The 27,698-nt window shown below is 38.6% G+C and overlaps 1 protein-coding gene across 2 annotated transcripts in view; it reads left to right on the top strand.

The window, feature by feature from the left end:
* The window catches only part of SMYD3 (SET and MYND domain containing 3), a 684,303-nt gene that overhangs the window by 140,776 nt on the left and 515,829 nt on the right, over nt 1–27,698 (top strand). For both annotated transcript variants that reach the window (XM_026509552.4, XM_057315666.1), the window contains exon 2: nt 25,091–25,154. In XM_026509552.4, coding sequence (XP_026365337.1) covers nt 25,091–25,154 — 64 coding nt within the window. The remainder of the gene's footprint in view (nt 1–25,090; nt 25,155–27,698) is intronic.

The following is a 27,698-nucleotide window of genomic DNA, read 5'->3' as shown; positions in this document are numbered from 1 at the left end:
CACGCCCTGAGCCGAAGGCAGACGCCTAATGACTGCGCTACCCAGGCGCCCCTATACTGAACTTTAAAAGTGAATAAGTAAATAGATTAAGTTATATTAAATTAAAATAAGTGGATGGAATAAAATATACAACACTGATACTAATTAAGAAAAGAGGAGTACTTGCATTAATTTTAGACAGAGTAGACTTTATTTATTTTTAAGGATTTTATTTATTTATCTGATAGAGGGAGAGATAGAGAGTACAAGCAGGCAGAGGGAGAGGGAGAAGCAGACTCTCCACTGAGCAGGGAGCCCAAAGCAGGACTGGATCCCAGGACCCTGAGATCATGACCTGAGCTGAAGGCAGAGGTTTACACTAACTGAGCCATTATAGGTGCCACCAGACAGAGTAGACATTAAAAGAAGGAATGTTAGCAGAGATAAAAAAGGGTGTTACCCAAGTATAGAATGGTTAGTTTTCCAAGAAGAATGAACAGTTCTGGAGCACCTGGGTGGCTCAGTTGGTTGTGTCCAACTGTTTGATTTCTGCTCAGCTCATGATCTCAGGGTCATGAGATTGAGCCCATCGTTGGGCTCTATGCTGGGTGTGGAACCTGTTTAAGATTCTCTCTCTGCCTCTCCCTTTGCCACCCCCCCCACCTCACACACATGCATGCTTTCTCTCTTAAAAAAAAGCAAAACGGTTCTTAACTTGTGTTTGCCAAACAACAGTGTCCATCTAATTCATGTAGAAACTCACACTACTGCAAGTAGAAATAGATGAATCTTTTTCATAGTTGGATACCTCAACACTCCTCTATCAGAAATGTGCAGATCCAACCGAAAGGAAATCAGGACATGATGGAACTTAACAACACCATCAATCAACTGAATGTAATTGACATTTATAGACTACTTCATCCAACAAGAGCAAAGTAGGTATTCTTCGCAAGCTCGCTTGTAATATTTACCAATGGAAATCACATATTTGGAAATAAAACACACATGAAGAAATTTATTTATTTTTAAAAAACTTTATTTATTTGAGAGAGCATAGCAGTTGGGGTGGGGCAGAGGGAGAGGGAGAAGCAGACACCCCACTGAGTAGGGAGCCGGACATGGGGCTCGATCCCTGGACCCTGAGATCATGACCTGAGCTGAAGGTAGATGCTTAACCAAATGAGCCACCCAGGCGCCCCAACCTGAAGAAATTTAAAAATAATAATTTTACAGTATTCTCAGAACAGTTTGGAATTAAATTCGAAATCAGAGAAAATTATTGGAAAATCTTAAAATACGTGGAGATTAAACAACGCACTTCTAAATAACATGTAAGTCAAAGAATAAACCTCAAGGACATTAAAAATATTTTGATTTAAACAAATTTATCAAAAATTTTGGGATATAGCAAAAGCACTGATTACAGGGAAATTTATAGTGTTGAATACATATATAAATATGAATACATATATTAAATATTAAATACACATAGCATTGAATACATATAAAAAAGCTATCAAATCAATTATGTAAGTTTCTATTTTGGAAAAAGAAGAGCAAATTAATTGCAGAGTAAGCAGAGGAAAAGCAGTAAGAATTATAGCAGAAACCAGTGAAATTCAAAACAAGAAATTAATAGAGAAAATCATTGAAACCAGAAGCTGTTTCTTCAAAAAGATCAATAAAATCCATAAGAACCAGGCTAACTCGGAAAAAAAAGAGCTAAGACACAAATTACTAATAACAGAAATGAAAGAGGGGACATTACTGTGGATCCCACGAACATTAAAAGGATAATAAAGGAAGACTATGGACAACTGTATGCCCATTAATTTATATTATAACCTAGATAAAATGGACCAATTTCTTGGAAGACAGAAGCTGTCAAAACACAGAGGAAGAAGTACACATGAATAGGCTTGTATGTATTAAAGAAATTGAATCAATAATTAATATTGTCTAAAACAGAAGCAACCAGGCCCAGATTGTTTTTCTGGTGAATTCTGTTGTGCATTTAAGGAAGCAATTAAACCTTTTCTTTTTTTTTTTTTTAACAACCGCTAATAGGATAGGAGCAGAGGTAATACTTCTTAACTCATTCTATGAGGTCAGCATTACTCTGATAACTAAAATCAGAAAATTACAGACCTGTATCTGTCATGAATATAGATCTAAAAATTTTCAAGAATATATTGAGAAACCAAATCCATAAATGTACATAAAGAATGATATGGCATAGCCAAGTGAGGTGTGTCCCAGGTAAGCAATGTTGGTTCAACATTCAAAAATCAATTAGCGTCACCTGGATGGTTCAGTCGGTTAAGCGTCTGTCTCTTGATTTCGGCTCAGGTCATGACCTCATGGTCGTGAGATCAAGCCTTGCATGGGACTCCGTGCTGGGTGTGAAGTCTGCCTGAGATTCTCTCCCTCCCTTTCTCTCTGCTCCTCCCTCTGCTCTTGCTCTCTCTCTTTCTTATGTAAATAAAATCTTAAAAAAATCAAGTAGTTGGCTGAAAAAGGAAAATTATATCTGCACTAGCATATCAATAAATGCAGAAACTTGTTTGACAAAGTCTAACACTCATTCATGATAAAAACTATCAGTAAACTAGGAGTTTCCTCAACTAGAAAAAGTATAGGTACAAAAAGCTATAGCTAACGTACTCAGTTCTCAGTTGTGAATAACTGGAGTTTTTGCAGTAAGTGCAAGACAGATCAAGGATGTCACCCTGTCCTTGCTCTTTTTCAACATTGTTCCGGGAATACCTAGCTAATGAAATAAGACAAGATAAGAAAATAAAAGGGATGCACATTTAGAAGGAAGAAATAAAGTTCTTTTTTCACAGGTGACATGATCAACTATGTAGGAAATCTGAAAGAATTGACCAAACCCTCTTGGAACTAATAGGCAACTATAGCAAAGTTGCAGGATACAAAGTTGATATATAAAAGTCAGTTGCTTTTATACATACTGTCAATTATTAAGTGGAGTTTGTGCGTATTTTTTTTTTGTTTGTTTTTTTAAGTTGGCTTCTCGCCCAGCATGGAGCCCAACATGGGGCTTGAACTCAAGACCTTGAGATCAAGACCTGAGCTGAGATTAAGAGTCAGACACTCAACTAACTGAGCCACCCAGAGGCCCCAGTAAGTGGAATTTGAATTTAAAAACCCAGTACCATTTATATTAGCGCCTCCGGAAAAATTAGTTACAAATCTAATAAAATATGTATATCTATATGAAGAAAACTACACAATTTTGTTGAGTGAAATGAAAAAAGAATAAAATAAGTGGAAAGATATTCCATGTTCTAAGGATAAGAAGAGTCAATATTGTGACGATGTCGGTTCTTCCCAGGTTGATCTATAAATTCAATTCAATAGCAATCAAAATCCCAGTAAGTTATTTTATGGATATCAATAAACTGATTCTAAAGTTTAGAAATGTAAAAGACCCGGGATGCCTTATTGGGGAATTACAAAGTTGGAGGACTGACACCACCCAAATTTAGGACTTAATACAAAGCTATAGCAATTGAGTCAATTTATTATGGGCAAAAGAATACATGAATGGTTCACTGGAACAGAGTGGGGAGCCCTGAAATAGATTTGCATGAATACGGTCAACTGCTCTTTTACAGAGGAACAAAGGCAATACAATGGAGCATAGTCATCTCAACACAACAGTTGGACTTCCCAGAGCAAAAAGAGAATGTTCTAAACACAGTCCTTATACCTTCCACAGTAGTTAACTGAAAATGGACAATAGATTAAGTGTAAAACACAAGACTGTAGGACTTATAGACGATAGCTGGGGAGTGAGCCTACAGTACCAGTGGCACAATTCATGAAACAAATACTTGATAAGCTATACCTTATTAAAATTTAAAAAATCTGCTTTGCAAAAAACAATGTTAAGAGAATGAGAAGATAAAACACTGGTTGGGAGAAAATATTTGCAAAATATACATATAATAAGGGACTGTTACCCATAATATTCAAAGAACTCTTAAAATTTAACAGTAAGAAAACAACCCAATTAAAAAATAGATAAAGATCTTAACAGGCATCTCACCAAAGAAGATAATTCAGATGTCAAATAAGCATGTGACAAGATACTCCACCATCATATGCAGATTAAAATAACATTGAGATATACTATGTATGTAATAGAATGGCCAAGATCCAGAACATTGACAGCACCAAAATCTTTTAGGATGTGGAGTTAATATAAACTCCCATTCATTGCTGGTGGGAATGCAAAATGGAACAGGCAGTTTGGAAGACAGTTTGGCAGTTTCTTACAAAACTAATCATACTTTTACCATATTATCCAGTAATCTTGCTCCTTTATATTTACTCAAAGGAGTTAGAAACTTATGTTCTTGGAAAAATCTGCTATGGATGTTCACAGCAGCTTTTTTCATAATTGCCAAAACTTAGAAGAACCCAAGATGTCCATGGGCCACCTGGATGGCACAGTTGGTTTAGCATCTGACTCTTGGTTTCGGCTCAGGCCCTGAACTCAGTGTCTGCCTGAGATTCTCTCTCCCTCCGCCCCTCCTGCTTGTGTGTTCTCTCTCTTTCTCTCTCTCTCTAAAATAAAGAAATAAGTCTTGAAAAAAAAAAAAAAAGAAGAAACCAAGGTTTCCTTCAGTAGGTGAATAGAGAAATAAATCCTGGTACCTCCTGACAGTGGAATATTATTCAGCGCTGAAAAGAAATGAGCTATCGAGCAATGAAAAGTCACGGAGGTACCTTCCACGCATATCACTAAGTGAGAGAAGACAACCTGAAAGGCTATGTAGTATGATGCCAACTGTATCACATTCTGGAAAAGACTCAACTTGCAGTCAGAGGAATAGATTAGTGGACACCAGGAGTTGGGTTGTGGGGAGGGATGAATAGGCAGATCCGAGGACTTTTAGGGCTGTGAAAATACTCTGTATGATATTGTAATGATGGATACGTATCATAATACATTTTTAGACCCATAGTATGGACAACACCAAGAGTGAACTCTACTGTAAACTGTGGACTTTGGAGGATTTTGATGTATTGTAGGTTTATCAACTGTGACCGATAGATTACTGTGGGGAGGCATGTTGATAATGATGGGGAAGACTATGAATGTGGAGTGACGACGGAGATATATGGGCAATCTCTTTGTCTTACTTTCAGTTTTGCTGTGAACCTAAAGCTGCTCTCAAAACAGTTATGGAAAATAATATAAGAATCAACACAATTCACATAGCCTGGAAGAAAAAAAATATCTGAAAGATAATTATCCCTTAGGATATTTTTCCTGAATATTACCATATTATAATATTGCTCCAAAATAGATATGTTATTTTCCAGTTTATCTAAATGAAAATATTTTATTTTTTATTTGTTTTTTTTTTTTTAAAGATTTTATTTATTTATATAGTTGAGAGAAAGCGAGAGAGCGCATGTGTGTGCATGAGTGGGGGGAGGGGCAGAAGGAGAAGCAGACTCCCTGCTGAGCAGGGAAGCCCGACTTTGGGCCCTGGGATCATGACCTGAGCCAAAGGCAGCCACTTAACCGACTGAGCCCCAGGTGCCCCTGGGTGAAAATATTTCATATGAGATGCACGTATAGCGAAAGCAAGCCATACGTTTTCCATCCTCAGTCTTTCTGACTTCACCCTCTTTATCAGGTCTCCTATGAACAGATGCTGGCACCTCCGAGTGTTTCCTGTCAGACACTAGTCACACCCATTGTTCCAGGTGACTTGATTTTGTTTAATGTCTTCCTCTCTCCATAACCATAGGTTTTCCCCATATCTTTCATATTCCTCTTTGCATATGGTAGACGTAAGGGAATAGAAGCTGACAGGCCTGTAATGTGCATGAAACAAAGGTGTTGGTTTTTATTGTGGCTAAGAAGATGAGCAGGGTTTTGGTGATAGGAGTTTTTTCTGTAAGTTCTGGTAGATAAAGCAAGCGGGGATACGTGAGGAGAGTTGCAGGAGGAAAGATGAGGGGAATGAGAGGCTTATCCATGATGGGTGTGGACCAGCAGCTGGTGTTTATGTCTAGTGCTCCTTCTTGGATTGAACTGGACCGTGATATTTCACGTACCCTTCTACTTGAATGATTGATTTCTCTTTTTGAGGAGACAAAATGCATTTTGATTGTGCTGTTTATACATGAAGATGGCAATATTATGCCTCAAGGTTTATCACTTCTTCTTATAGTCATTTCCCCCATGACTAGTGATACATGTTTGCGAGCTACTCAGTAATAAATCAGGGTTGGCTATGAGTTAGTTATTTGTGTGTGTGTGTGTGTGTGTGTACAGTGCTATATGGTCTCTCTTATAAATATGAGCATTAGACAAGCTGTGTGAATCATTCATCTGTTTACTAAATATTGAGCACCTGTTCTGTGCTTTGTCTTGTGCTAGATGCTGATGGAGTAAAGACAGGGATGGGGATGAGGTAAAGAGCACATGAGTATGCCACTACATGTAACTCATGTCACCCAGCAAGTAGAAGACCCCATCATGTCTTTCTTTAATTTATCCTTTAAGTTTAAATATTTCGGGATGTCAGACATCACGGCAGCTACATCTTTGGCAAGACTGATGTACTTTGGAAAAAATCATAGTAAAATGCATTTTAAAAGCCTTTTCTATTTTTACTTGTCACTTTCATTTCAGAATTGCTCTGTCGAGGGGAAGACGTGACCTTAAAAATCAATTTAAAGTTTTTCGGAGTAGTACGTTATTAAGGAAATGGTAATTGTTTTGCTAGCTGTCTACAGTCTTGGGAGCACAGGTGCGCTGCGTTCATAACTTTATAATTCACTTTGGCTTTTATTCTTGCTTGCCTTTCCCCTCATCATGAATCTCTCTCCTACACCTGAGAGCATCTTCGTACTTCTTTTAGTCTGGGTATTTTTAATGCCTTCTATTCTGGGGCTGTAGTATCCCCTTTTACTAGTCATTGTTTTCTGATATTGCACGCTTCATTAAAACCTTACATGTTTTGAACTTGGAGCTTCATGTTGGTGAAATAAATTAAACTTTGCTTTATCACTATATTTTCAAACAGATTTATATAAAGTGACAGCTACCAATTTTTAAATTAAGTGCTTAGGTTGATTACACTTTTACACTTTTATTGGCTGAGTTTGTTACAGTGTAATACTGTATGTGTATATATGTGTGTGTGTGTATTTTGTCCAGAATTTTACCGATCGGGGTCAATCATCTTGATTCTTTGACCATCTTCTAAAATGCAGCATCATGACAGCTTTTATTTCATGTGATTTGTTAGATTTTGCTGCTTACCATTTCAGGGATAATATATTTTTAAACCAAAGAAGCTTCATATCCAGAATAATTGCCTATAATTCAATTTTAAGGTATGGCTGTTTTTTGTAGGTTAGACCAATACTTTTCTACCTGTAGTGAAATTCGAATCACCTAGAGATCTTTGAGATGCATACTCTGAATTCGGTAGGTCTGGTGTGTTGTCGACCTCCCAGATGAAGCTTGGCTGCTCATTCCAGCAGTGTTGTCTTCTGTCATCTTGGGCAGAGGGTATTCTCAGGAGGTCTCCTTTCAGTGATTGCTGGGATCTCTCATCTCATTCAGATCCCCTCCCTGGTGGTGGATGGTGCTGTGAAGACAGAGGCCATGTTGCTCATTCCTTTGGTATCTTTCTTGCCTTCCCTCTGCATTTCCCAAGCTTCCTGGGAAGGGGGAGGGCGGAGAGACACCTCACTTGGGAGAGATTGGACCCATTGTCTGAGTTGCTTATTTAGCTAATTGATGGTCTAAGAATGCTAGCAACTTTATTTGTATTTGTGATATATGTAGAGGCAGATTTTTGTTTTAGCTTGGCGATGTAGTCTTGGCATGACAAGTGGAAATAAAATTTATATCAATCTAATAATGTTAAGTGTAACAGAAACAGTTCCACTTAAAAAAATACTTGACGAAATTTTTTGGAAAAGTGAATATGAGGAATTCTTTCTTTTTTTTTTTTTTTAAATGACAGTTACTCTCTAATGTTCATTTTTGGTAGATAATATTTCTGGGTGTTAGCTTTTTAAACAAGGATGATTATTCTGTGGGGCGCCTGGGTGGTGCAGTAGGTTAAGCATCCAACTCTTGGTGTCAGCTCAGGTTGTGATCTCAGGGTTGTGGTCTCAGGGTCGTGAGCTCCAGCCCTGTGTCGGCCTGCTTGCGGAGCATGGAGGATGCTTAAGATTCTATCCCTGGCCCTCTGTCCCTGCCCCTTGCTCTCTCTCTCTCTCTCTCTCTCTCTCTTTCTCTCTCATATAAATAAAGATTTTTTTTTCAAAAAAGGTCATTTATTCTGTGTGTGCACATATTTTCACTTATGAACTTCTTTTATAAAATCGAAAATCTGCTGTATAAATAAGCAGATGGGAAAAGCATGGTGTTGTACACCTTTTTTCCCCCCTAGCACACTCAATCTGTAAGTAGTATGTGTGATTACCAGGTTAGAATTTTGAGTTTGCCCTTAAACCAAGGATTTCCAACATAAAATTTTGAAAACTGTATTGTGTCTGTTGGGATAGGTATCTGAATGAAGGTAGAGACCATTTCACCCTTATCTGTGAGATACAAGGTGTATGAAGCACAAAGAGCCATCCTTAGACTATTCTAACAGTTGCCTCTTGACATTTAGGAGAGAACCATTTTGGAAAAATTTGCTGTGATTTTTTTTTTACAGGTCTCAAGCATTACTGGTCTTGGAGGTCTAGTTGAAAGTACTTTTTATATGTAAATGCATTTATTCATTTCTCAAACATTTATTCACTGTGTGAGATGTGCAAGGCCCTGTGGGAGATACTCATGGCTGGATACATCCTGCTTTTCAGGAAGCCTTTAGTGCATGTGTCTGACAGTCTGAGTTCACTGGTCTTCCTTCACGGTATGAGAAAATCTTGAAGTCTTCTGATTAACTTGATTGCAATTTGTGTTTGGTACTCTGCACAAAAGCATTGACACACTTTGACTCTCTCCTCCAAGTTTTGTCCCCTGGCAGTGCCTTTAAATCTCTTCAGTGCTGTCCTTTGCTGATTTTATCATATCATCTGTATCTGTTACACTGTGAAAACAATTTAAATGAATTATTTAGTATACCTTCGTTTGTATATGAGCATGTCCTGGGTTCACTGACTCTTCCAAGGCTTTCATCCTTAATGAAATTAAGAAATCTATTGATTCAGATTGCATTTAAACCTTTTGTTTTAATAGAGAGCCTTTCCTGGGACTCGCTAAACTAGTGTCTATTTTGTGAATATTCCTGTTTATGTCAGATGAGGTCTGCTCAGTTCTCTAGTAGCTGTGTAGGGGGAAGGTAAGAGAAATGTCTCAGGGAGTGTGAGGGGTGGTGCAGGCTTTACCTCCCTTTCTGGAACACACTGTGAGCCCTGAGGCATCAGAGATTGGAATCTGTCCATGGGGGATCTGGCCATTGTGAGGAAGTGCCATTGCTCTCTCTGTAATGGAAGCAAAGGGCTGTGTTTGTCTTAGAAGTAGAGTTTTTTGGCCCAACATTCTTTGTTCCTACCAGACATTAGAATAGAACTGAACTAATCGGAGAGATACAGCCGTCTCTTGATTGTCTTTTTTGGGGGGCAACAGCTTTATTGAGATATAAATCATACACCATACAGTTTATCTGTAAACAGTTCGGTGGTTTTAACTGTATATTCACAGAGTTGTGAAACTATTACCACAATTAATTCTTGTACATTTTCATCACCATGAGAAAAATTCTGAACCCATTAGAGGCACTTCTCATTTACTGCAGTTACCCTCGTTACCACCCCAGCCCTAGGCAACTGGTCTACTTTCTTTCAGTATGGATGTGTCTGTTCCGGGTATATCAATGGAGTTATAGAATATGTGATTTCTCTTGTGACTGGCTTCTTTCATTTAGCATAACGTTTTCAAGGTTCATCCATGTTGTAGCATGTATCAATCAATACTTCCTTTTTGATGGCTGAATAATAGTCCAGTGCTTGCATATGCCACATTTTATTTACCCATTTATCAGTTGGTAGACATTGGAGCCTTTTCACTTCTTTGGTATGAACATTCATGCGCACATTTTTGTGTGGACATATGTTTTCTTTTCTCTTAGCTGTATACCTAGGACCAGAATTGCTGAGTAACAGGGTAATTCTATGTTTAACCTTTTGAAGAACTGCCAGGTTGTTTTCTAAAGTGGCTCTTGATTATTTTTGTAGCCATTATCCTACCTGTATTTTAACTTTCCCTGCCTTGTTTTAGGCCTTGCCACCCCTTGCCTGGCTCTCAGAAGACGCTCATAATTGGACATTTGACACACTGCTTAAGACTGTAGACTATGGACTTTGAAGAGATCAGTGCCTAGAGTGTAACCCAGGAAAATTACTTAATTTAATTTTTACTTAATTATTCAGCTAATTCCTTCTGTATTTCCAGTTTCACTGATCACCTTTTATTACCTGGCTTCTGGTAGTGCTCTGTTTCTGCTCTTGAATTTTCCTGGAATTTTGTTACATATTTTGACTATAACTTTTATCATTTTGCATTAGGGATATTTTAGGAGCAGCATTTGGTGGAATGTGCTTGGCCTCTGAAATCAGATACAATGTAAAGTTATCCACCAGTACCTGTCTTAGCTCCATCTGGCTCTGTGTCTCCCCTAATCTAGTTTGAGTCCTCACCGTTGCTCAACACTGTCCCCCACCTTCTATATCACCTGGCACATTCATCTTCACACCTCCATATCCCGAAGGTCTCCAAGTGTTCCCTTTTCTCTCTTCTTTTAAAGTTTTTATTTATTTATTAGAGAGAGAGAGAGAGAGAGAGAGGATGAGCGGGGCGAGGTAGAGAGGGAGAGGGAGAAGCAGACTCCCCCCTGAGTGGGGAGCCTGATGCAGGGCCCGATCCCAGGACCCTGAGACCATGACCTGAGCCAAAGGCAGATGCTTAACTGACTGAGCCACCCAGGCACCCTTCCTTTCTCCTTCTTTCTCTAACTGAAACCTGACTGCCCTCTGAGGACAGTGCTTCCTATCCTCCCAAGTAGTGGCTGTTTTTTCCTACCCTGAAAGTACCTCAGGGTCTAGAGAAACAGAATGCTTCCCTTGCTGCTTTGAGATGATTTTTCTTGTCCCTCAAAATTGCTAGCTCCTTTGAAGCATTTGCCATCATACCTCCCCTTTATCTCACCTTCCAGTGATTTCTTTACATTGAGACTCACTCTTCATCATTATTCCTGCTGAACATCCCAACACGTGGCCTCTTCATCCGCACTTCTGATTGTCTTTACCCCAATTTAGCTGCCTCTTCCTATGGCCATACCCTAGGACCTGTGATGACCATAACTATTACTTCTGATACCTCAGTTTACGACTCTCCATCTACCGCTGTGTTACAGGTATCCAGCACAGTAGCTCACACCACATGATAGATGTTTAGTGCATTATTGCTGTTTCTGCTAGTCTGCTTCTGTTGTAGCGCCAGCCGTCCTCGAAGGCAGGACTATGCCTTTTGATCTGTATTTCTCCAGAACTATCACAGTCCATGGTATAATAGGTCTTTGGTGATTATGAGCGCAGTGAAATAAAGAACAGTGACAACAGGAAGGATGAGGCATCCAAAAGATCTCTGTATTAGAAAAAAGATAATTAAAACTTACCATTTAAAATATCACATAATTTTTAAAAACCATTTGATGACATTTCAAGAATTATTTTCTTTCTCATTTTCTCTGGGGGAAAAGAGATGTTATAGTTTATTGCCATCGGCATTCTTTTAGTTTAGTCAAGGTTGATCAGTTAAAAAATTTCTGTCTTCTAAAGATTATTGTAAATGAGCTATAAACAAGGAAATTACTTTTTAGTAAAATGGTTTAGTTTACCTGCAAAGAGTTAATTATCTTTGCTCTCTTGTGCTGAATACTTTTTGCTACCAGCCTAATGAGGGGACGGCGATCTTGATGCATTACGATTTCCTCAGCCTTTCCGGTGATCTGTGTAGAAAAATAAAAGCATTCAATGCAGCCTTATTATATCTGATTCTTTTTTTCTTTTGAGATAAGAGAACAAATGTATAGAAGTCTTTTAGTATTTGGGTACAGGTGTTTCATTTCTAGAACATTTAAAACTGATGTTGACCAGCAATTTTCCCAAAAACACTAGGGGTTTTTTTCCCCCCAAAACACGAGTTTCATGGTTAAATTGTGTTCATGTTTGGTTTCTTCTAAGCTAAGAAGTAATTACCATTTAATTATGTATGTGAGTATTTCAGTAAATAACTTGTACTGTTTCTGTACTTTGATCCAACAATTTAGAGTTAGTTATATGAGGAACTTGAAAACATCTATGAAAAAAAAGTTCATAAAAATTCTGAACTTCTAGAATAGGTAAACTTTTAAAAAATATTTCTACTCAGCACCGAAGTATTTCAAATGATATAGAGGAACTTCTTTGAGAGTTTACTATTAAAAAACCCTCTTAAAGGAATAATATTAATGTGATGATAAGAAGACTAATTTTTAATTAGCACTTTCTATGAACCAAACACAATGTTAAGAGTTTTACATGTTTTACTTAATTCTCATTACGCCACTTAATGTTGGTACTATAATTATTCTCACTTTAGTTTGGTGGTTTAGAGAGATTACATTGCTCAGTATCACACAGCTACTAGGTAATAAACTAGAATTCAATTCCAGGCTATATGGTTCCAGTGTTAGTGATTTACCGTATTATATTGTCTTATATTGCCTAGTTGAGAAATTAATACGGGCACAGTTTGTGAGAAATTAGTTTACAAAACATGCTTCTGACAAGAGATTAAACTCAATAAATTATTAAAAAATAAATTGAGTTTAATCTCTTAAAAAGATAACCTAGTAGAAAATGGGCAAATAATACAAACAGGTAATTCACAGAGGAGAAACCTTGAATGATGAATGCACTTAGTCGGCTGCTCAAACTCTGACTGCTTATTAGGAGAGTGTCCAGCAGTGAGATGGGATGGCTGGGAGGTGCCGTCGTTTGAGCCTCTGATGACTCCTGGTTTCAGCTCAGGTCATGATCTCAGGATGGTGAGATCGAGCCCCACGTTCAATTCTGTGCTCAGTGTGGAGTCTGCTTCTCTTTTTCCCTCTGACTCTCCCCCCTTCTCTCTCTCTCAAATAAATAAGTAAATATTTATTTTAAAAAATCCCACAGTTAGATAAAATATTTCACACAATTCAGACTGGCGGAAAGTAAAATGACTGACAATTTGAAGGGTTGACAAAACATGGATTTAAGGGGACTCTTACACTGCTGTGGAAGTGTAAAATTCCTGCAGCCACTTTGGAGACCCATTGAGAGATGTGTCAAAAATGCAACGCCTTCCAGATGTGCATTTGTACAACTTGAGCCATTCCTCTTCTAGGAAAATGTTATTCTAAAGCAGTGGAAGTCAGAGGGATCTCCCCAAGGTCCTTTCAAGGGATCTAGAAGATGGAAGCTATTTTTATAATAATATTAAGTCATTATTTGCCTTTAAAAAAAGATTTTATTTATTAGAGAGAGAGAGTGAGCAAGAGAGAGCACAAGCTGGGGAAGGGGCAGAGGGAGGGGGAGAAGCAGACTCCCTGCTGAGCAGGGAGCCCGATGCTGGGCTTGATCCCAGGACCCTGAGATCATGACGTGAGCTGAAGGCAGATGCTTAATCGATTGAACCACCGATATGCCTGACATTATTTGCCTTTTTAAGTCTCGTTTCATCATTAGTGTATACAGTGGAATTTTCTAGAAGTGATATGACGTGATTATTCAACAGAAAGTTGAATAGTGAGAATCCAGCTGGCTTCTATTAAGTGAGGTGTTAAAGAGATTTTCAAAAATGCAAAGTAGTACCACTCTCCTTACTAACTTATTTTTGTTTCAGAAAATATTTTTTATAAAAATACTTTATTTATGCTGACATATAATGGGATTATTAAATGCATTAATAAATATTTCAAAGATTAGTTTTACTCTCTAATACAGTAAACACTTATATAAATATTTATAGATATAACCCAGATAAATAAAACATCTTTGTGGTCTTTTAATCTTTTTATTTATTTATAAGATTTTACTTATTTATTTGAGAGGGCAATGAGGGAGAGAGCACACGCAGGGGGAGCAGCAGGCAGAGGGAGAGGGAGAAGCAGACTCCTCGCTGAGCAGGGAGCTCGACGTGGGGCTCGATCCCAGGACCCTGAGATCATGACTCGAGCTGAAGGCAGACACTTAACCAGCTGAGCCACCCAGGTGTCCCCCTTCAGTCTTTTTAAATCCCGATTAAGATAAAACAGTTTTGAAAATCATTAAACAGTGCAAGTATTCATTGTAGAATTGTTTATTTTTTATTTTATTTTATTTTTTTTATTTTTTTTTTTTAAAGATTTTATTTATTTATGTGACAGAGAGACAGCCAGCGAGAGAGGGAACACAGCAGGGGAGTGGGAGAGGAAGAAGCAGTCTCCCAGCGGAGGAGCCTGATGTGGGGCTCGATCCCGGAACGCCGGGATCACGCCCTGAGTTGAAGGCAGACGCTTTAACAACTGCGCTACCCAGGCGCCCCCATTGTAGAATTGTTTATAATAGTAAAACATTGGAATCCAGATGTTCATCAGTATGGACATGCTGTTAATTCTATCAATATGGGATGATAAAACACATTGTGATACATCTTTATATATACACACAGACATTCATACATAATTATATAGGGATCAGACAGTATATATTTGTGAGACATCCCTTACCTCGTGTGTAAATAAAATGATTTTTTTGAGAATATATGTATATTTCTTTTTATAAATCCATAATAAAATTAAGTTCAGGCTTTATTAAGAATTAGATATTAGTTCATATTATTATAGCTCATTGACTTTATTTATTTAATTTAAGATTTATTTATTTGAGAGAGTGAGTGAGGGGAGGGCAGAGGGCGAAGGAGAGAGAAAATCCCAAGCAGGACTCCCTGCTGAGCTCGGAGCCCCACGGGAGAGTGGAGGTGGGGGTGCTCGATCCCATCTTGACCTTCGTGGAAATCAACAGTTGGTTGCTTAAACCACTGTGCCACCCAGGCTCCCCTCCAGGTAGCTTTTATTATTATTATTATTATCATGACTATTATCTTAGATTAGAATAACTTTAGGGACCAAGAAATATATTTATTACCTGTAGTTGCAGAACGGTAAATGAAGTAGCTAGGATTAAAGTGCATTGCTCGTAGGATTTTTTCTGCTCAGTGTAACTTCCCTGTTCCATACCTGGGAGTGTACTGAGCCTAAGTCCAAATTTCAGGGCAAATGAAATTTCCTTCTTATTCATTTCTAACTTCCATTTTGGTACATTGTCATAGTTTCTCCTCTTTTTTTTCTGTCTAGGCCTTCTAAATGTTCCAAATTCTGGTATTTATTTTCCCTTTCTATACCTACTCTAATCAAAATTTCTATTCCTACAATCTCACCTGTGTGTTTGCTGAAAAGCAATGTCATTATCTGGTAAATGTAATCTATGAGGTTGATGGTTGGGGCCATGGGAAAGCCTGGTATTGGCCGTACACCTGCTCCCTTTAGGAGGACCACAGAGGTTCGAAAACCCCCTGCGCTGACCCGTTAACTCTCGTTGAATCGTTGTCAGCTAATGATCACTCTATACGAGTCTTTATGAATTTATTGTTAATTATAATGCATTAGCAGGTGTAACATTTAATTATGTGTGTCTTAAGGACTCTTAAGGTTTTTTTGTTTTGTTTTGTTTTACATTGGGACTAGGTCAGCAAAGTCCACTTTAAAAAAAAAAGATTTATTTATTTATTTATTTGAGAGAGAGTGTGCAAGCATGCCATCTGGGGGATGGGCAGAGGGAGGGAATCCTCAAGATGACTCGCCACTGAGTGAGGAGCCCATTGTGGGGCTGAATCTCCAGACCCTGAGATTCCAACCTGAGCCGAAATCAAGGATGTTTGACCGACTGAGCCACCCACGTGCCGTGTCCACTTTCTTTATAATTAAGTTTCATTCTGTTCTCCAAAAGAGACAGTGACTTACTTGAGATTTCGTTATGCTTATTTCCACGATTACTTGAGGAAATTTGTAGTTAAACGTTAAACAAAGTAATATACTTCATTATAAAATAGAAGGGCAAATTTTAAAGTAGGCAGAAGGAGAAGATGCTTCTGGGGCTCTGAAATGACGAGATTAGTATAATTAGATAGTGAATTTGGCTTTTTGTTTTCTAGCTGTTAAAGCTAAAAAAGAATCATGGTGTTGTTAAGCTTCATTTTTATCTTATTTATTTGAGAGAGGGAGAGAGCGGGTGCGTGAGTTGTGGGGGGCAAGAGACACTTGTGATACTTTATTTATTTCAAGATTTTTTATTTATTTATTTGAGAGAGAGTGAAAGCAAGAGAAATCACAGAGGGAGAGGGAGAAGCAGACTCACTGCTGAGCAGGACTCAATCCGGGACCCCGAGATCATAACCTGAGCCAAAGGCTGATGCTTCACCAACTGAGCCGCCCAGGCGCCCCTAAGTTTCGTTTTTTAATTAGAGAAAGATACAGAGAATTCCTCCTTCCTGACAAACTATTTTCTGGAACTGAAATCAAGTTGACCATCTTTTGCCAGTTTGAATACTTAGGTCATACACTATTGTTGAAAATGTTGATCAAATATTCTTACACATTTTTGAAATTCTACCCGTGGTATTTTGATTTTTATGTCTACGCTCTGTGTTTAAAGGATTTCTGATTTCACTCTTTGGGTGGAATGTTTAAAGGATTTCTGATTTCACTCTTTGGGTGGAATCAGATCTTTTTCTTATTTGTTTAAAGGATTTCTGATTTCACTCTTTGGGTGGAATCAGATCTTTTTCTTATTTCTCACAGTTATATTATTTTGGATTTCTGGAAGACTTGGGGGAAATTGAATACATCTCTTAGACTTACCAGAGTGGTGTTACTAGACTGAGCTCGAGAGGTTTCCTGTTTAGGAACACAGATGTCGTTGTTCGAACAGATCCCTCTTCAGCATTGCATTTTGGTCACAAATTTCTTCAGTTTACTCATGTGCTTTGCCTAGAAAACAGCTGTAAGTCACCAATTTTAAGCATGAAGAGGGCCCTGAGCACCCTTTGCCGAATTTTGTATTGAAATGTTATATAATGAGGAAAGTTTAAGTCTGTGCTCTTAACTTGTGGTAGACATTACCTTGCGTCAAGGAAACAGAATGATAGGAGTCGTAATTGACTTTTAATTTTAGTGATGTTGTAATGGTCCTCTCTGATTGTCATTTCCACAAATGAAACTTTCCTAAAACGTCTTTAGCTCCTTGAATCAGAGCACTCAAGTTAATCATTCCGATCAAATTAAAAATAATGGTAATAGAAACTTTGGTGAATGGAGATTGAGCAGTGAAATGCTTATGATGCGGGTCAAAACTCGGAATCAGAGCCGAGTAAAGAGTAGGGCTAGTGTCATGTCTGTGTGCATGCATGGCGATGACCACATTTGTCCCACCTGTGGGTTGTGCTGTTTTAGCAATCATGGGATAGGTATAGAAGAAACTCTTTTCAGAAAGGGCATAGAAATAGACAAGGTAATCTTGAGCACTCTGAAAATATTACTCTCAGCACCTCAGCCTTAACTCTGTGCTGGATGGTCTGCTTGCTTGGCACAGTGCGAACAGGCACTTTGGGTGGGTGATCTCTTGTAGTCCGGCCGGCAATTTTATGAGTGGTTTCTTACTCCCATTTTACAGAGAGGAAATTGAGGCCAAAGGAAGTTGCAAGATTACACTGCTGGTAGGGAGTGGGCTTGGTGTCTTAGTCCCTTGGGGCTACTCTAACAAAATGTCGGGTGGGGTAGCTTTTAAGCACTAGAAGTTTTTTCTCACAGTTGTGGAAGCTGGGAAGGCCAAGCTCAAGGTGCCCCATGGTCCAACTCTGGTGAAGGCTTTCTTCCTGCTTCATAGTGGGCGCCTTCTCTCTGTGTCCTCACCTGATAGAAGGGGTGAGCTCTTTGGGACTGCTTTTTAAGAATGCTAATTCCAGGGCACCTGGGTGGCTCAGTTGGGCAAGCGTCTGCCTGCGGCTCAGGTCATGATCTCAGGGTCCTGGGATCGAGCCCCTCTTCGAGCTTCCTGCTCAGTGGGGAGCCTGCTTCTCCCCCTCCCTCCGTTCCTACCCCCTGCATTGCTCTCTCTCAAATAAAATCTTAAAAAAAAAGAAAAATAAAAAATAAAAAAAAAAAAGAACACTAAATGAAGGCTCTACCCTGATAACCCAAGCACCTCCCAAAGGTCCTGCCTCCTTATCCTGTCACCTTTGAGGGTTACGATTTCCACTCCTGAATGTTGGTGACTACACAGTCAGACCCTAGCACTTGCAGTGCCGATTTTGAACTCTAAGCTGCTCTATCATTTTCATTTTTACGTAACGGGGACTTCCCTTTCCTTAACAACAGCTCTGCCATCTTCTCTTAGTCACTCTTGATAAGAACGTGACTTTTCCATCATCTCAACTCAGGTCCTATACTCTGTGCTGCTTCTCAAAACTTGGTTTCGTGTTGTGGCTTGTTCTGCAAGTGGTATGTGTTGACCTGTTCTTGTTTATCGGGAGCTTCTAGGGGCTGTGGCTGTCGTGCCTTCTCTGCATGTATCAACGCAGGACCTTGCAGGGTGCTGTCCACATGGGGGCCAACCACTGAACACTTGCTGAATTTAACAGTTGGTGTTTGTGTTCACCAGGTAGGACTGTCTCCCCAAGTACAACAATAGGTTTAGTTCAGGAGCCAGAGAAGAGTGGAAGGAGAAGTCAGATGGTCTGCCTCTCGTGGCTCATTTGGCTCAGATGCTTTGCCATGCTTTTTCTCTGAGCGCTAATGTGGGTTTAAATTGCTTGTTTTTTGCCCAGGAAGATATGGTGCCTCTGGATCATAGATCCATAGAAATATTAACCATTACATTTTCTTGTTTTGTACTTTGAATTTAGAAATCTGAAATAAAGTGATAGGGGTTGTAGAAAAATGAGTCCAAACCAATTCTGCCTTCCTGTATTATGAGTCTGTGTAATTTTGACCACATCTGCTATCTTGTATTAAAAACTATTTGCGGGGCTCCTGGGTGGCTCAGTCGGTTAAGCGTCTGCCTTCTGCTCAGGTCATGATTCCAGATCGAGCCCCCTGTTGGGCTCCCTGCTTGGCAGGGAGTCTGCTTCTCCCTCTGCCTCTGCCTCTCCCCCAGCTTGTGCTCTCTCACTCACTCACTCTCTCAACTAAATAAATAAAATCTTAAAAAAAACTATTTGATAGTTAGCTGGATGGTGGATGTGAACCTCTTTAATTTAAAAAGAAGCCGTTGGGCCCATACCAACATAATTACCATCTGGAAACAAAAATGGAAGATTTCTTTTCTGAATTATTAATATTTATGCCAAAGGGAACTCTGTATGTTTAGCATTTTGCAGTGTATTTCATTTGGTCAGAGTAAAAGTAATTGCACTACCCTTGGATAGAATTGCATGACTTTTTGGGGATAATCTCCTTTTCATAGTGGAGAATTTCATTTGCTTCAGAAATTTCCATGGGGAAACAGCCAAGTACTCGGGTACCTGACATTAACATTTTTAATGAGTTCAGGATTCTGAGATTTCAGTGATGTTTACACACATAAAAATTCTTTAAAGAAATATTACGTCTATGGTCTCTTTGTTTTAAAAATTATATTTAGACCTCATTCACATAGTTATTTTGGTTTTTGCCTTTAAGAAAAATGGAGCTCTTGATTCTTGAGACAGTCTGTATTCCCCATGCTCCACGGAGCATCCTGTGTCTTAATTGTGTGAAGAAATATTGTCACAGGAATTGTTATCAGAGAAACGTCCTTAAGCCTTGTCTGAAGGCAGGGGTATTACATCAGACATCCCATGGTCAACACTCTTTCTTTAGCAAGTATAAGTGATGTGGGCTCTATCTAATTGAGCTCTGTTCTTTCTCTTAGCTCATCTTTCTTCTCAAAGGTCACAGTGATCAGCCACAAACTAAATTTTGGTTCTTGAGAAAGCACAGAGGTGTGCAAAAGATTCCTGGGCACAGATCTTCAGCTCAGAAGAAGAGGCTGCAAAGACACACGGTGGGCTCTGGGTTCCTTCTGACTGTACAGGGCTGTGCTCTGTCCGGATGAGTTGCTTCGGAGGGCGCGAAGGTTGCCAAGCTTCCTTGTATTTCCTGAGCCGTTGCCGGAGCCAGACTGGCCAGCAGGTGTGTGTGGGTGGCCGTTGAAGGAGAGATTCTCCTGCAGGGCACACTGGGAGACTTCTAGGGGATCAAAACATATTGCCTGTGTACTAAGCATACTATATATGAATGTGTTGTAGATACAGTTTTCTCTACAGAAGGTTTAAAATGGATTCTGCAGGTGCCAGCGCTGGGAGGAATTTGAGTCACTAGAATTTGTTTGTTTTCTATATCCTTTCCAGGAAGTTTCTTTTCCTCTGCCTGGCACCTGCCCATATTAATTTCGGGCAGAGTTTTAAATCCTGGGATACTTAACTCCCTTAAATATTACCCCAATTGTGATTTGAAGGGCCAATTAATCTTTTCTTTGATTTTTTTTAGAGACAGTGGTTTCTCCTGTATTCATATATAACTTCTTAATTTGTATACTGGAAGAACAAGTAATTTTGCTCTGTTTTCATTTCCTTTCCATTTCTGTTACCTGTGCTGTTGGCGAAACTCATTATGTCCCAGCCTTTACTTGGAAGAGAGGACCTAACTGGTTTGCTCTATGAACCACACTGTATGTGTGGCACTGAGCAACCTGAGAATTTTCTGTGATTTGACACTTTTCTACAGCATATCACAGTTTACATGAGTAGGTGATTGGGGATTCTTTTTTGCTATTTTGGTGGGTAGAGCTAAAGATAACACTGATTTTGGTGTAAAATAGTTTAGTATCTTCTCCTATTTGGGTATAGAGTACTATTTCTCTCTTAAGTGGAGAGGGCAAAAGAGGTAAAAAAAAAACTAATCATTTCCTCTTACTGATACAATGCTAACCTATTTCCTTAGATTGCTTTTCTTTCTTTCTTTCTTTTTAAAGATTTTATTTATTTATTTGAGAGAGAGAGAGCGTGAGTGGAGGGGAGGGACAGATGCTTTCTGTTCAGAAAGTCCATTTGGCCTTTGAGCTAACCGTTTTGAAAGCAGCGTGTTTCTGCAGTCTGTGAAAATTCTATATTCGTTACTTCTTTGTGCCTCGGAAACTACTGTAATTTGCCTTAGATTGTGTACAACTTTGGTCATCTTCAAATCTAGTTTATAGTTGTTGGCTGTACAAGAGAGGCAGAAGCAAATCATTTTAGCATTGGAAGGAAACTCATTGCACTCATTCTCCTTTGCAGCGCTGGGATTTGCGTCACGGGATGCGAGGCTCTGAGTCTTGCCCCTGAGAGACAAGCAGTGACTCTACCGAAGCTCAGGGATTTTCTGATCAGACACACGCAGCTTTTCTCTTGGATTCTGTTGACCTTTTTTGTGAAACTTGAGAACTTAAATTTATTTCGTTGTTTGATACGTAAAAATAACTGAACATTTAAATAACTCATGATAAGGAGTTTCCTTCACACGTCGAAACGACGATTCAATTATTTAGGTACTTAGTCTAATATTGGTATTTACTTTGCCAAAATCCCGTGTTAAAATTCCTTAAAGCTCTGGGTTGGTAGCTATGGGAGGGAGAGGACACAGTTCGACTTGCTAACCTGTTCATCACTGACCTTCTGAGGTATCTTGTTCCTGCTCATTAATTTTTAAAATCGAGAAGAAACACTTTGTACAGCTGGGCTTTTAATTTGCAAGGAACAGAAATTGCCTCTGAATAATGTATACCCGAATAAGGGAGATGAGGGAAAGTCTGAGGAGCCAGGTCTGAGGAAGACAGCCTTCACGGGGACCCCAGTGACATCCTCAGGAACGTTCCTGCACCTAGCATCCTCTCCCGCATTTGGCTACCTGTTCTCAGGTTGGCTCCCCACACTGGGTATCTTTTGGCACTTTGGGGCTTCTTTTGTTTTCAGGTTTATTGGGAGCCCAGCTGCCTTCTTTGTTTTTCTCCCACAAATATATTGATTTAAGTCTCAGAGCTGGTAGTGGTGTCCTGTGCTCATTCATACTTCGAGTTTGTTGGGATGTTTCCCAGGGTAGGGGGTGATACTCAGGACTGCTGTCTCACCTGCACTGTCATTTTTTTGTGGGGTGAGTTAAGGAGATTCGAAAACTGTATCACTGCTGCCATTCTTTCAGAATTCTCTCCTGTTTGCTGTTCACTCTACTGACTCTTGAGTTCCATTCCATTTTGTTCCTCATGTTATTTATTTGTAACTTCCTCCTAAGTCATCTTGCAAGACATTTGTTGATATGATCCATCCTCTTATTTTAGGGATGCCTGGCTGGCTCAGTCAGTAGAGCATGTGACTCTTGATCTCAGGGCTGTGAGTTTGTTTCCTGATGTTGTGTGTGGAGCCTACCTAACAAAAAATATCTATATCTTTTCTCATTTTATGATCATTCTTCTTTGATCCTTGAATTCCGTAAGAGCATGCTTTTACATTTTCATGCACATGATATTTCCCTGGGCTTTTTTTTTTTTTGTTGTTGTTATTTCTAATTTAATTCTTTTATGGTTGGAGAAAATTATCTATATGGTATTGACTCTTTGGGATTTTTGAGATTTGCTCTGTGGTCTACTTTCTGGGCACGTTTTGTAAATGGGCAGTGGGTACTTAAAAGGAATGTGTGAATATACTTCATGTGACAAGTGTAAGGGTCTTTGTATTGCATGAAATCAAGTAAGTTATTGAGCTCCTAATTCTTTATCTGCTTGGTCTGTGAATTTCTGAAAAATACTTTATCTTTTTATAGGTATAACTAATCTTACATGGTACTTACTATATTCCAGGCACTATTTTAAGGGTCTTACATGTATCAACTTACTGTGTTGGTCATTTTCTCCTCAGATCTGTTACTTGTACTTTGTATATTTTGAGACTGGGTACATTTGTCCCTAGGTACCTCCACCTGGGAATCGAAGTCTGTTACCATTGATTATTGAACTTATTCATCTCTAACAAGATCTTTAACTGTAAAGTCCTTTTTTTCTGAAATTGATGTAATTACACAGGCTTTTTGTCTAGTTATTATTTGCGTGGCATATCGTTTTCATTCTCCTTTGTGTGTCCTTTTATTTGAAGTGTGTCTCATAAACAGCCTATGGGTGTATTTTTCTTAAAAAGGTTTATTTACTTTGGAGAGAGAGAGAGAATGAATGGAAGGGGCAGATGGAGAGAGAGAATCTCAAGCAGATTCTGTGCTGAGTGCGGAGTCTGACCCCACACTCGATCTCACTCGGTCATTTAACCAACTTCGCCTCCTAGGTGTGGCGTGGTGGATTTTGTTTGTATCCAGTGTTTTCCAAGAGCGGCAACGTGGTGTGATGGTCAAAGCAAGAACGTGAAGGCCAGATTGCTTGGTTCGCGTTGTTGCCTGGGGTGTTGATAGGTGGCAGCTACAACTTTATACTTGGCGATGGGAGGCCCTTTGGCTTCCCTTTGCTTAGATTTTAACCTCTCCCCTTGGTTTATGTTCCGTATCTGACCGTTGCTGTCCCAGAGGTGAAGTACCTGGTATGTTTAGGTTCCGATTCTCTTTAAGATTCTGTTCTTTCCCTTTCAGTCTCTGCCACCTGCCCTTTATGGTGTTTGCACTACTCTTTACTTTTTATCTCTTGAAATGAATTGAAGTATCCGTAAAGTCGTCGTAATAAGACTGTTTACTTATAGGACTGTTTGAACGTAAGAGTAAATCATAGATGTAAGAGTCTGTGACCAGTACCTGGCACATTAGAAGTGCTTGGAAGGATTTGTTATTGTTTTGTCGTTGATGTATTACGGTTTGACTTCTAATGCTCTCGGGTACCCTTTATTTATCCACAGTCCTTCCTACCTTTTGTTTGTCACTGTTAATTTTATCATCACATTTATTCTTTTCATTTTATGATTCAACTTTTTCTTCATTTTTGCTTTTTTGTTACACAGGTGATTTAAGGGGATGTAACTTTTGAGTATCTCAGTTCAGCATGTCTAAAGTCATAACTGGATTTAATGGAATTTTAAAATCATTTTCCAGAAGGAATATAGTCATAATTAAACTGTGTGATAAGTTAAGACTTATACAATTTTTATATCTGAAGAGTATAGAATACTTCAGCTAGTTGATGGGACTGGATTCTGTATTTCATATGAAGAGTTTAAAATCTCTGTGGAGCAAAATTTTTGGTCTCAATGGGAATCTCTGATTTTAATTAATTAATTTTTTTTTTTAGAATGAACATTAGTGGTTGTGCTAGTGCAGAACAGTGTGAATGTACTTAATGCCATTTGCTAAAAAACAAAATTCAGCGGAGCAAAGTTTAAAGATCTCATTAGCTTCGTTCAGTGGTTCAGGATTTGGGCAATGCCCTGTGTAGCAGATAGAAAGTAGCCCTGAGATGCTGTACAAAACGAAAGACTTCTATAGGCAGAAGAGAGCAGGAACGAGAAAATTATACTAGGTGAAAAAGTCGTTCACTTTCCTGAGGGGAGAGCAGGCATCTACTAAGCAGATTACCTAACTAGTAATCCCTGATTGACTGGTTTAAGATTTCATCTTTGGGAGAGCCAAAACTGTAGTTAAGTCTCAAACATGATATGGGGCTTAGAAAAAGCGACTCCATTTTGGGCCTTGAATAATCTTTTTAACACACTGAAGTATATACTTAAAAATGTTTAAAGTGGTAAATATTATATGTATTTTACCACAGTTAAGAAAAAGAGACCGTTAGCTGTTACGTCTACATCTCACATTGAAGATGAAAGATAGTCATCAGTGTGAAAATCTAAGTCTTACAGGAGCATACAGGTGGGCTGAGCAGGACATATTGCCATCAGTATGGTGATTTATGTTTCTTTCTTCAAATATATATGGTTCTCACTCATTTCCTAATGTGATTTTTTTTTTTTTTTAAACAGGAAGGAAAAGCTGATGCGATGTTCTCAATGTCGAGTTGCAAAATACTGTAGTGCTAAGTGTCAGGTAAGAATGTTCAGCTACAGGGGCACCTGGGTGGCTCAGTTGGCTCAGTTCATGATCTCAGGGTCTTGAGATCGAGCCTCGCATTGAGCTCCCAGCTCAGTGTGGAGCTTGCTTGTCCCTCTCTCTCTGCTTCTCCCTTCATGTGCTCTCTCTCTTTCTCTCTCTGAAGTAAATAAATAAATACAAAGAATGTTCAGCTCTGTATAAGGGAAACCTTCAAGTTCTCTGCTCTTAATTTGTGCTCTATTATGCCCATTGGTCTATTGCTGTTTCTTTACAATCTTTGATTTATTTTAACTTATTTTCCTTTAATTTAAAAATTAATGTGTATGGTAATATATCATTTATATGATATCTGTATTTATAAACTAAGTACGTAATATCCATATATCATGAAAAAAAAATGTTCACGCCTATCTTCTAGTCCTCCTGACCTGAGTCCCATTGTCCAGAGATACCTAGTTTCTTATGTCTTTGCAGCATTTTCTCCTCCTAACACATTTGCATATTTATACTCTTTGTTTAGAAAAACAGAGATGGGTTATTCTTATATACCTAAATTCTCCTTTTCGTTTTATAAACTGTCTAGAGGACCCTTTGGTGTCATCCCACTGATTCAATTACACGAATGCACCACAGTTGTCACTTCGTTGATGAATGCTTAATTTTTTTCAATATTTGGTATTGCCAGTAATGGACCAAGCATCTTTTTGTGTACATTTCTGTACACCTTCACAGGTTAATTGTAGGGTAAATTCTTCCCAGCCGTACCGATGAGTAAAAGGATACACGATTTTGAATTTTTAAAGATAGTGCCGAATTGCCTTCTAAGAGTTTAATTTAGGACAACTGGCAGAGAGTCTGTGAGAGTACCGTTGTTAGTGTCTTTGAAGTTCTTTAAAGAGTGTATAATTAACATTCAACATAACCTTTTCTTCTAAACTTATGATTAATCATTTCATAAGAAATGTAATTATGCTGTAATGAATTGCATCATAATAAAATGTGTAATTGGAGGTTTTGTGTCTGTGTCACTTGCTCTCAACCTTCCACCCGTTCTTTTTGTTTCTTATTTTGGGGTGTGTGTGTGTGTGTGTGTGTGTGCGCGCGCGCGCGTGAGCATGTGAGAACACCTGGTGTTCCTCTTTTCTTTTTTTTTTTTTTTTACATCTAGGCTGTGCTTCTCTGAGGGAGTTTTGCTCTCTTGCTTTCTCCTATGAACCTAATTTCTCCAGACTGCAAATAGAGAGATCTTAACAGAGAAGGAACCTAAACATACAAATTAATCAGAGGACCCAAGTTCTAATGACAGTTGTGCCATTAGCTCGTTAACTTATCCCCAAGAAGGCATGGAAACTTTCTGGGCCTCAGTTTCCTAATCTGAACTGCTGATAAGAGCTAATATTTATGAGATATCTACTGTGTCAGGTCCTGTTTTATTCTGTTTACTCTTCCATGAAGCTTGGGAGATCACTACCATTGTGCTCATTTTACCAGTCAGGGGACTGAGCTAAGTAAGCTGCCAAACATGCTGTACTGAGTAGGCCCTGGAATTTGGATCCAGAGTTCTAATTTAATTTCTCTTCTAAGCCCAAATTTTATTTTTGTTCTAACATTCTGATTAGTTGTAGCTTTCTGCTTCCTATTGTATTCACATTTTTTTCCTGGCTTTTGTTTTGTTTTTAATAAGGGTGCAACCCTATCCCCAAGGAACACAAAACAAAAAATACTAAAATAGAAGGTTTGAAGTAACACTTTCCTAATGAAAATAGGGAATGTGAAAAATAATTGGATTATTTTTGTCTCATTTTGTAAAGCAAAAATTCTGTCACAGAACGATACCAGATTTATATAAGATCATTAGTAATTATAAGAAGAAAAAGCATATTATGAAAACAAAGCCACGCTTTTTCCTACGAGATAAATTCTGCATAGACTATTTTATGGTGATGTTATCTATCTTATCCATGTGAAACTGAGATTCATTTCAAGGAACTTCAAATTAAGAAGACTATATATAGAACCAATGAATTATATATATCTTCTGGATGAACTTCTTTTCCAGTTTTAATGACCCAAACATTCACTTTTATTTTCCCCTGTCTTTAGGAATGTTTTTTCTCTAATGCTACTTCCTCCTTTTGTAGTACACTCAAGGAAAAAACCCCATTATCTGATTAGAACGTGTGGAGGGAGTTTGGTGGGTGGGTATGTCATTTTGATTCATTGTAGTGCATGTCCTTTGACCACATACATTAGCTGTTTACTGTAGCGTCAATAATAACGTCATCGTCAGATATACTGTAGAAAGTAATGGGAAAATAGCCGGTAAGATGGAAGATAATCATATATAAGCCAACTAGTGCATATGCTTGTATGTGTGAGGGGAATGGGGTCTGTGTAGAGGCAGGATGGGAGTCAAAGATTGGTCAGAATATATGCATTTAAACTGCTCTGTTTAGCTAACCCTTCAGGTACAGAATTAAACATGGTAATTATTGTGGATTCCTACAAAGCAGCACAAAATTAAACTGACACACTGAA

Source organism: Ursus arctos, unplaced genomic scaffold (genome assembly GCF_023065955.2).
Source record: "Ursus arctos isolate Adak ecotype North America unplaced genomic scaffold, UrsArc2.0 scaffold_2, whole genome shotgun sequence".
Lineage (NCBI taxonomy): Eukaryota > Metazoa > Chordata > Mammalia > Carnivora > Ursidae > Ursus > Ursus arctos.
This window is presented reverse-complemented; position numbering and strand designations above follow the sequence as displayed.